This window comes from Strix aluco, chromosome 2, assembly GCF_031877795.1.
Source record: "Strix aluco isolate bStrAlu1 chromosome 2, bStrAlu1.hap1, whole genome shotgun sequence".
In the NCBI taxonomy this organism is placed as follows: domain Eukaryota; kingdom Metazoa; phylum Chordata; class Aves; order Strigiformes; family Strigidae; genus Strix; species Strix aluco.
The window spans coordinates 1858356-1869359 of NC_133932.1; the positions used below are offsets into that span (position 1 = coordinate 1858356).

General features: G+C 48.6%; 1 protein-coding gene across 1 annotated transcript; it reads right to left on the reverse strand.

Annotated features, from left to right (window-relative positions):
* Positions 1 to 5325: 5325 nt before the first annotated feature.
* Positions 5326 to 10646, reverse strand: LOC141920086 (cell surface glycoprotein CD200 receptor 1-B-like). The gene is made up of 5 exons (XM_074816769.1): positions 10511 to 10646; positions 8984 to 9292; positions 7962 to 8213; positions 7074 to 7179; positions 5326 to 6270 (listed from the first exon to the last, which is right to left on the reverse strand). Exons 1-5 carry the CDS (start codon positions 10644 to 10646, stop codon positions 6252 to 6254), a joined length of 822 nt encoding a protein of 273 aa, XP_074672870.1. The 3' UTR covers positions 5326 to 6251.
* Positions 10647 to 11004: the final 358 nt, after the last annotated feature.

Sequence of the window (11004 nt, forward strand, 5' to 3'; positions counted from 1 at the left end):
GTTCTGTCACTAATCACCTGTGAGAAGAGACCAGCACCAACCTCTCTACAATGTCCTTTCAGGGAGCTGTAGAGAGTGATGAGTCTCCCCTCACCTTCTCCTCCTCACACTGAACAGTCCCAGCTCCTTCAATCTCTCCTCACAGGATTTATTCTCCAGGCCCTTCCCCAGCCTCGTTGCCCTCCTCTGCCCTCGCTCCAGCCCCTCGAGATCTCTCTCGTATTGAGGTGCCCAAAACTGGACACAACCCTCCAGGTGTGGCCTCACCAGTGCAGAGCACAGGGGGACTATCACCTCCCTGCTTCTGCTGGTCACACTATTTCTAATCCAAGCCAGGATGCCGTTGGCTTTCTTGGCCCCCTGGGCACACTGCTGGCTCATGTTCAGCTGCTGGTCAATTAGAACCCCCAAATCCTTCTCTTCCAGACAGCTCCAGCCACTCCTCCCCTGTAGCCATGCAGGGGGTTGTTGTGGCCCAAGGGCAGGACCTGCACATAAAATGAGGCCGCTGGTGGAGAAGCTGCATGTAGGTTTGTATGTGCAGGTGCTCAGTGCTTGCTTAGCTGCTGCAGAGATGAGATTCAGGTGAGTATGACTTGTGTGCAGTCAGTTGATGTGCACTGTGGAAACTCAGTTACCAGGATAGCTAAAAATATCAGCTGAAGTCAGTGTGGTTTTCTGCTTGCTGACCTTTTGATAAAGCAGTTAGGTTACCACAAAGAATTAGCAGTACTTTTGTTAGCCTCTGAATTGTTTATTCTTCTAGCTCTTGTCTCTGAGCTCATTCACGTTGCCAGCGCTGCAGAGTTCAGACTCTGTTGTGACCCAACAACCATATGTGACAACAGAGGGAGGGAATGGAGCTGTGTCTGTAAACGTGAAAGGAGCAATTTCACAGTGCTGTGCCGGCAGAACCATTGTCTACATCCTGCAGGTGTCATTCTGCAGAAACCACACCAGGCAGTGATTTACACCAGTTTATCAGCTGCACCAGGAAAGGGTGAGGGGCAGCAAGGCAGTGGTAGAAAAGCTGCACAAGGGAGGGAGTGCAGCGACACGGCATTTCCTTTTCTGTATAAAGATACGTAAATATTCTATATGTTAGTGTGTGGAGATTAAAAAGCTTATTTTTTTTTTTATTACTGAAGTTTAGGTGATGTTTTGGCCCTAGCTCCTTCAGTAGCTGGTTCAGATGTGAAATGAGGCTCACAGAGCTTAAGATGTGGTCAGTCATGGGTAGAAGCAGAGAATGAACAACAAAGATCAGGATCATGTTCCGGCTTTGTGGAAGCTGTGGAGTTTCCTATTCTCTACCCTCTCCTCCTCCCTGCACTTGCAATGCTATCTAACTCAGCCTTAGAGAGGTATTTTTTCTGGCCTGGGAGGTCTGGGCAACTGCCCTGTGTTGTCAGCCTTAAACCTGGTCTGGGTGCTCAAGGCACAACAACAAAGCTAATAAATCTGGCTGAGATTCATTGATGCCCTCAGAACAGCTGAGGTTTGTGGACACTTGTGCGAGGAGCTCCAAATGCCCAGAGGAGTTTAGTACCTTGGCTTCTGTGTTTTACCTTCTCTGTAACATATTAATGCCCCAATTCTAAGCCCAGCTTGCTGGCTGAGAACTAGAGATCTATGTAACTGATACCCCAAAAATTAAATAAGTTCTTGAATAGCTAATGGGGGGGGGGGGGGGGGGGGCGGGGAATAATTTAAAACACTTAGTCTGGGATAGAAAGGGTTGTGAAGAGTAAAGAATCATAGAATGGTTTGGGTTGGAAGGGACCTTAAGTATCATCTAGTTCCAACTCCCTGCCCCAGACAGGGACACCTTCCACTAGCCCAGGTTGCCCACAGCCCCGTCCAACCTGGCCTTGCACCCTTCCAGGGAGGGGGCAGCCACAGCTTCTCTGGGCAACCTGTGCCAGGGCCTCACCACCCTCACAGGGAAGAATTTCTTCCTAATGTCCTAAATCTCCCCGCTTTCAGTTTAAAGCCATTACCCCTCATCCTATCCCCACACCCCCTGATCAAGAGTCCCTCCCCACCTTTCCCGTAGCCCCTTTCAGTCCTGGGAGGCCACTCTAAGGTCTCCCCAGAGCCTTCTCTTCTCCAGCTGAACCCCCCAACTCTCTCAGCCTGTCCTCACAGGGGAGCTGCTCCACCCCCCTGAGCATCTTCGTGGCCTCCTCTGGACCCACTCGAGCAGGTCCGTGTCCTTCCTATGTTGGTGCCCCCAGAGCTGGACCCAGCACTGCAGGGGGGAGTCTCACAGAGTGGAGTAGAGGGGGACAATCCCCCCCCTCGCCCTGCTGCCCACACTGCTCTGGGTGCAGCCCAGCACACGGTTGGCTTTCTGGGCTGTGAGCACACATTGCTGGCTCATGGTCAGTTTTCCATCCACTAATACCCCCAAGTCCTTCTCCTCAGGGCTGCTCTCAATCCACTCCTCGCCCAGCCTGTGTTTGTGCTTGGGATTGCCCCGACCCATGGGCAGGACCTTGCCCTTGGCCTTGTTGAACTCCATGAGGTTTGCACGGTCCCACCTCTCCAGCCTGTCCAGGTCCCTCTGGATGGCCCATCCCTTCCCTCCAGCGTGTCCCTGCACCACACAGCTCGGTGTCATCGGCAAACTGCTGGGGGTGCCTCGATCCCACTGTCCATGTCACCAACAGAGATGTTAAACAGCACCGGTCCCAACACCCAGCCCTGAGGAACAGCACTCCTCACTGCTCTCCACTGGGACATCGAGCTGTTGACAGCAGCTCCTTGAGTGTGACCATCCAGCCAATCCCTTCTCCACCGAGTGGTCCATCCATCAAATCCATGTCTCTCCAATTTAGAGACAAGGATGTCACGTGGGACAGTATCAAATGCTTTGCACAAGTCCAGGTAAATGATGTCAGTTGCTCTTTCCTTCTCCACCAACACTGTAACCCCATTGCAGAAGGCCACCAAATTTGTGAGGCACAATTTGCCCTTAGTGAAGCTGTGTTGGCTGTCACCAATCACCTCCTTATTTTCCATGTGCCCTAGCATAGTTTCCAGGAGGATCTGCTCTGTGATCTTGTCAGGCACAGAGGTGAGACTGACTGGCCTGTAGTTCTCCGGGTCTTGTTTTTTTCCCTTTTTAAAAATGGGGGTTATGTTTCCCTTTTTCCAGTCAGCGGGAACTTCACTGGACTGCCGTGACTTCTCAAATATGATGGATAGTGGCTGAGACACTTCATCTGATACTTATCTCAGGAGCCACAGATGCATCTCATCGGGTCGCATGGACTTGTGCACCTTTGGGTTCCTTAGATGGTCTTGAACCTTAAACAGTCCTAACAGCTTTGTAACCTGGGCATGTCAAACACACAAACAGAGGGTAGTGTGTCTAGCAAAGGTGCTCCTGCCCTTATGTAAGCTGACATCTCACAGGAGTATCATTAACGTCTCATTGCAGAGATTTAGCAAATTGAATGACTGGAGCAAGCGGAAAAGGTCTCCAGATGTATTACAGTTTGAAATAGAGTCTTCTGTACAGTAACAACAATGAGACCTGGATTTCTGCTGAGCCTGAAGGAGTGAGGTGGGTCGGAAATACCTGTGGTTCCTTTGAAATTTCGGGTGCATAATGATATTCAACTCTAGTCGTGTCTATTCAGAATAGAAGTTAAGAAATGAAGAGGCACAGCTATGTTTAGAATGAAAGATTAAAGTCAAGGGCTCCCTTGTGATAGGACCGGTAAAATGTGTTTAAAGAAATTAATATTAGAGAGCTGTGTACTGTGGGCTGTGGCTCTCTGGATTATACAAAGAGTGAGTGTGAGGCTTAGATCTCAGGATTGTAACAATTTCTGTGCTTCATGTAGCAATAACTGCTCAAGCTCAAATACTCTCTATCTTTCTCCCTTTTTTGTAGCTGTTGGTGAAACACTTCAAAATTCTTATAGTGAAAATAAGAGTTGCTCAAATTTAGCTTCAGTCCTGTGTGATCATCCTGGGAAGGTTGCTCTTCATTAGTATGACAGAAAATTTCTTCTAATTTATTTTATCCTTGTCATGGTTTGAGCCCAGAGGGCAACTGAACGCCACGCAGCCTTTCACTCCCCCCCTGCCCCTCAGCGTTGGAAGGAGAAAAATGAATCAAAAAGCTCAGGAATGGAGATAAGGATAGGGAGGAGTCGCTCACCCATTATGGTCGCAGGCAAAAGACAGTCTTGTTAGGGGAAGAATAAAAAGAACATCACTTTAATTCAAAACACTAACGACAACAACACTTAACAGAGAGAATGGGACAGTGAGAAGCGATACCATATGTTAAAAACACCACCTCCCAGACCTCCCTTCTTCCCAGGCTCAGTTTCGTTCCCAATATTTCTACCTCCTCCAGCAGCACAGGGGCAGGGGGGTGCAGTCTGTCCACCACTTCTTCCTCCAAGGTGTGGGGAAGAAGCACTCTTCAGCATTTTTCCCCCTGCTCCATGTCGGTCCCTCTCACGGCAGACAGTCCTCCACAAACTCTCTCTGCTGTGTGTTTGCATCCCCAAGGGATGCATCTTCTCAAGATGCTCCGATATGGGTCCCCCCCGCGTGTTGCTCCTCCCAGCACTGAACTACAACAGTGGGGGCTGCTTCTTCCCACAGAGTCCTGGGCTCCTCTGCAGGTGAATCTCTGCTCCTCCGGTGACCTCCATGGGTGGTGGGGGGGTGGCCCTCCCATCTTACCACGGGATACAGGGGGGTCTCTGCTCTGGTGCACCCTTCTCCTTCCTTCCACTGACCTCAGTGTTTGCACAGGTGTCCTCCTCGTAAAGCCTCCTTAGAAGTCCCAACAACCCCCTGTGAGAGGGAACTTTTAAAAACAGGTCCTGAAAGAAACAGGCCTGCAAGAAACAAAGACTGAGAAAAACTGCCTGAGAAAAATGATAGTGGGGACAGTGGAGGCCCTCCGAGCTAAGGAATGTCTCAAACACTCCCAAGTAACGAAACTCCAGTCCCAGGGTGGATGGTGGGGAGGTCGAAGCTGATCAGGCTGCCCCAACACCACAGGATGCAGCTGGAGGGGGGAGCCCTGTGCAGACAGGAAGGTTCTGCTCTGGGGCACGTGGTCACATTTCAAGGGCCATCTGGCCAGTGAATGACCTTTGTTTCATTATCCACAAAATGTATATTAAACATCCCTGAAGATGCTAACAGAGACTGACAAGATCATGCTAATTACATCATCCCATGAAACACCTTACCCCTCCCCAGACATGGGATACGTAGGTATGTGGGTCTCGACCTAAAGGACAGACCCAAGGAAAGTGGGTATAAATTGAGGGGGGGTAAGGAGGGGGGGTGGCCAGAGCGTGAAATGAGGCAAAGACGACTGATGCCTCCTGGAACCCTCGCTGGTGGGATCGACACCGGAACCCAGACCCGGGATCTCTATTCCTCTATTCTCTCCATCCCCCTCCTTCCCTTTTCCCCTTGTCCCTCACTACCATTAGGTGATGCAAGGCACACTGTACTGCTTGCCACAACTCGTTATATACTTAGCCAATTATCGTGTGCCCAATTAGTAGATTGTGGGAAGTTAATAAATGTCTGGACTTTGAGCCTTGTCTCACTGTTTTCCACTCCACTGGGGATTTACGAATCTGAGTCACTTGTCTCCCTCGTCTGAGTGGGACGTGACACCCCCTCTCAGGTTCCCCTTCTTAAATACATTATCGCAGAGGCGCAGCCACCATCGCTAATTGGGTCAGCCCTGGCCAGTGGTGGGTCTGATTTGGAGCTGGGGGAGCACTGAGAAGCTTCTCACAGGGGCCACCGCTATAGCCTCTCCTCTGCCACCAAAACCTCCGCCACACAAACCCAGCACATTCCTATAAGACATTAAATACTACTTAAATAAGTAGTGAGTGACCTCATTTTATACAGCATGAATTCATCTCCTATTGCATATATGTTAATTTGGTTTTATAAAGAAAGATTGATACTTGGATGGGTGATAACAGCATCTGTAGCTGCACTAGAGAGATGATGGAAGACAGAGCTGACAAGGGTCAGGTAGGATCTGCCCTGCATGCCATGTTTCTGCACGGTTACACTGGCTGCACTGCAGATGTTTGCTTCCTTCTCCCAAAGGCTTTGGTACTGGTGAGTCCCTGCTGCATGTCGCAGTGCTGACTGAGGCACCCCAGGAGTTTCTTTCATCTCTGCTCAGGTGCCGAGTCAGAAACAAGCCCAGACAGCTCTGCAGATGGAAAATGTCTTGGCTTCTACTGGTTTCTCATTGTCCTAGGAAACAAGACACCAATACTATAAGTGTGAGGATGAGCCTGTTTTGGGAATGCGATTTTGGGCTCTAGGAATGTAAGAACAGAATTCATCCCCTTTATTTTGTAGAGAAACAAAAGAACATAAGGCTTTATGTCTGTAATCTCACGTGAGCACGATCAGAGCTGGCCACGCTCCAGCCAGCACTAAACAGAGAGCTGCCAAGAGCCCCAGCAAAGCGGGACCTCAAGTGACTTGAACTCAGTAGTTAGTTCTGACTCTGTGGTGTTTGCACTGTAATTCTGGGCAGCAACTGCACCTGTGACAGAGAGGCTAGTTCAGATAGAGTAATCACCCAAGCTGCTAGACAGCTGCCAAAGCTCCTGAGCAGTTACAACAGCAGATCTGTTCTGCTCTCATGCAATAATACATCCTGCGTTTCTACATCGGCCCTTGCATTCCTCTGAGTAGGACAAAACGGACCAAAAGTCTGGCTCCAAGCTCAGAAAGATATTTTGCTGCATCTTTAATCTTCATAGCCTGGCAATCTTTGTTCAGATCCCTCAGTCAGGTGGAAAAAACTAACCATTCCCTTTGTATTTTTGCTTCTGAAAGAAGTATGGCAGCAGGAAAAAGGTCCCTAACACTCTGCCCCAGCTGTGGTGTTACAGACCTCGGACAAACCTCCCTGAGCAGGTGCTGGACTGGTGTGTTTGGGACATACCGAGGTGACCGCGTCTGACGTGAATTAGTACCAGAAACCCTTCGAAACTCCCCCAAGACTGGCCAAAAGGGTGTGTGTGTGTATCATGTCCCATACATACCTGCTATCACAGAAGGTGTAGAGATGAAATACAGCAAGCAGAAAGAGTAGGACCAGGAGACTAGCAAGGCTGAAGATGACACAGCAAAGATGGCATGTAATATTCTCTAAGGAGAAAGAGTTGCTCTTTTAGGTACATCTCACAGGCTGTTTGTTTGCCCTGTGCCTCTGTCAGGAACGCCCTCTTCGTGCTGTACTTCGGAAGATGACCTAACATAGCTGGAATACAGTGCTGGGCACAGAATTGGGAATAACAATGTCCCCCCATACCCTTGATAGAGGAGCCTTGTCTTTTGCTGTGTGGGCACTAATTAAATCCTCCTCCTCACCACTTCCCTTAGACCAGCTGCAGGCCGTGCATGTGCATCCCAGCAAATTTCAGCTCTGATTCTCTTCCAGCTGAGTACATACGGTTGCACGCAACTTCCCAGCAACTTCTTCAACTTCAACACCTAAAACCTTCACTTACCAGCCAGTCTTTGGAAGCCATAAGGTGGCTTTCAGTCTTCCTGTCACAACCTATGTGCAACCCAACAATTAGCAAGACATAATGGTACCACTGGATTACAATACATAGATCTGGGTGATCATACCCTTGGCATCTTTTTGTGTCATGAACTTCTGAATACTCCTGCCTTTCCATTCAGCTCTACTGGTAGAAAGGAAAACCGCTACATCCAGCTCCTTTCCTAGAATTTCACAAAGGACTTTACAGTTCTAACAGCGCTTTTGTTTATCCTTCCTCCTACCAACAAATTTCTCACTGAAAACTTCAGCTCAGCTGCACGGTTCCTGCTGCCATCCTCCCAGTGCCACTGATATTTGTCTTAGTGCATGAACAGAGGGCTAAACGGGGTTTTGAACACCGAACACACAGAGGGAAGCTTACCCGAGGGACGACAGGCTATGGACTTGCTCTGGTTCCCAGCTGGGTGGGACACAATGCAGGTTGTATTAGTCCTGTTGGTGCTGAGTGCTGTGAACTTGCTGAGAACAGTCACTGTCCCGTTGTCATGGGCATCTTCCTTGGGGATGGAGGTGCTCTCCAGGACCCACGAGATCTGAGCAGGCGGCTTCCCTGCTGCTGCCTCGCACACGGGGACCCCGTGGTCATCACAGTACAGGGTCAGCCTCGGCGGGGCTGCAAAGCATCAGGAAGGGGACATGCGTGGAGTTAGTTTGCCACAGCTGGGGCAGGATGTTCTTGTTCTCTACCCACAACCAACACAGTGAAAAGAGGAGAATAAGGTTGGAGGTGCCATCCCATTACAGTGACATGGGCCAGAGCCACAGGAGACAAAGATTGGGCCTCTTTTCTCCTTTTGGACAACCCTCCCCCATTCAGGTGAGTTACCACAGCCGTGTACTGTTAGAGGAGGATTCCCTGGACACTGCGGTACGGAATTATCCCAAATGCAGGGCTGAATTAGGCTTTTGTCCTAAGCAGCCATCATACACGTGGTTTAAAATGTACTTGAAGGCCAGCATATGAGGAAATGGGTCTGTTCTTACTGTCTGGATAAGAACGTCCTGTGTTTACAGAATATCTCAGCACTAGGAAGTGTTACTCTCCCAGGCTTTATTTCTCTTAAATTAGTGTATTAATGATTGATTCTACAGGGTAACTGGAAGCATACGCAGAATCCTCTGTTCGTATATTGGAAATTGCTTGACACTTTCATTTCTAACTAGATAGTGGGCAAGGGGGCAGCAGAAGGGAGAAGAGTTTTGGGAAATAAAGAGGAGGGAGAAACGGAGCTACTATCAATGAAATGCATGATGGTTTATCCCAGGGAGAAAGGTCTTCATCTTACTGCATGCTTCCCCTGGTGCATGGGGTGAGGAGCTTTGTATGTCCAGGCCCAGACATTGTCCTCTGGAGAACCGTAAAATGAGGAAGAAGTCCCTTACCCAGCACGGTCAGGTGGTGCGTCTTGTAGAAATTCCCGTCTGTTGCTACGACTTCGCAGGTGTAATCTCCCTCATGAGCTATTTCCACTTGCCGCATCTCAAGGGTGGGATCATGATCTGGTCTGAGTTTCCAGTTGATGCTGTCACTGCAGTTTGTTCTGTCTGTCTTGTTTTGATCAGCCCTGTACCCCAAGGTGCAGAACCCTCCAACCTTGGGGTTTATTTTCCATGTTACCATAGTTATATTTGATTTGGGAGAGCAGGTCAGCACAGAGCTGCTACCTACTGTCACTGTCACTCTGTTGTTCCCTGAAGGAGAGAAAGAAGGAGAAGGACGTGTGAGAAGGTGCCCAGGGATGTCACTCACAGCCTTGGAGTTCTGGTCTGTGCTTCACAGAGAAATGTCTGCACTTTACACACCAGCGTGAGGCCCTGTCTGTGCCAGCCCAAGAGCTGCATCTCTCTTCTTAGGCAGGAACAGATCTCCAAGTTCATGGCTGTGTTTGCATACAGTGGCCCCTGTTTACACTCCCTCCCTCTGTAAGGTCCTCTCCCTAGGACAGTGGATAAGTAACATGGCTGGGAAGCAGAGTCTGAATGAGCTGCAGAGTCCATCTGTATGGGGAGATCTCTCAGGTTGCTTTTCCTTGAGCATCACTGCCCAGTACAGCAGAAAAATGAATGTTTGAAGACATTCACCCCCCTTTTGTGCTGGATATAAGCAGCCCTCCCAATCACGCCAAGCACGGGTCTGCCCTGCCACTCCACAGCTTATATGAACCAATTTCCCCGATTATAGTGGTGACAGATGAGATAGTAGAGGAGTATGACTTTTAACTGGAAAGAAAACACATTCCTGTTTGCTGTCAGATGCAGAGATCTCTGATAGACTCAAGATCACTGCCTTGTGACCTGCCTCACCTGTTCTGACAAAAACAAACAAGAAAAGCAAAGAAGTATTCATGTAGGGTAGGGAGGAGGAGGGGTTATAGCTGCATTTGCAGATCCTATATTTCTGGCATTTGCTTTTCTAAGTATTTAACTGAGTTTGGAAAGGGGAAAGAACCTTCCCATTAAGTCTTATTACAACTTTTATCTGAAACTAGTGTCATGAAATCCCAGCATACTTCATTTTTCAGGACAAATCACTGATACCTAAGAGTAAAGCTTGATTGGGTGCTCAGACTGATCAGAAAACCTCCCATCAAACATGTTTTTAATAACTCTGTTAATTATCATGAAAACTATCATACTCCAAGAAAATAATTTTCAGTTTCCATCACATCATTGAAAAGCCCAAGTTCCACTTCTTATTGGTTGACAACTGAAAAGAGCTGGTTGCAGCTAGAAATGTTTTGATTTGCAGCTTATTGGTTTTCCATCCAAAATTCCCTTCAGCACTTTTTAAATATCCCCTCCCTAGGTTTTTTCTTTCCCAAAGAAGAACTGAGTCAACATCACGCTGATACATTGTTTCCCTCCTCTGCCCTTAACAGAGAGTTGGTACCAAAGTACCATCAGAAGTACCTGTAGCTCCTGTGACCACAGCGATGGTGAGCAGAACAATGGTGTCCACGATCTTCCTGACAGCTTCCAAAGTAGCTCTTGCATTTGTGGGTGATGTGGGTTTCTTGCACCATCCAGCTTGCTGTGAGCTCCCCATCATCCCCTGCCAGTGATCCTCAGCAGGCAGAGTCACTGCTCTTCCCGTGCTCCTGAGAGCCCCACAGTGCAGCTACAAAGAGGTGGTTGTGCCTCTTCCTAGCACAAAGCTTCCTGTGCTGAGAATTGGTGAACAGAGAGGAAATGGTATTGGTATTTGCTTTCTGACCTTCTGTATGGTGTTACCGTGGGAAGACAAACTCTGATAGCAGAACTTGCACCAAATCCAACCAGTGTGATTTTTCATGTCTGGCTCCCTTGCAGTGAGAATTTTATCACTGGGAATTGCGGGGAGGATATTCTTAGCTTACCACTTAAAGGATGCTCAACATATTCCAAAAAATCTCTTAAAACAAATT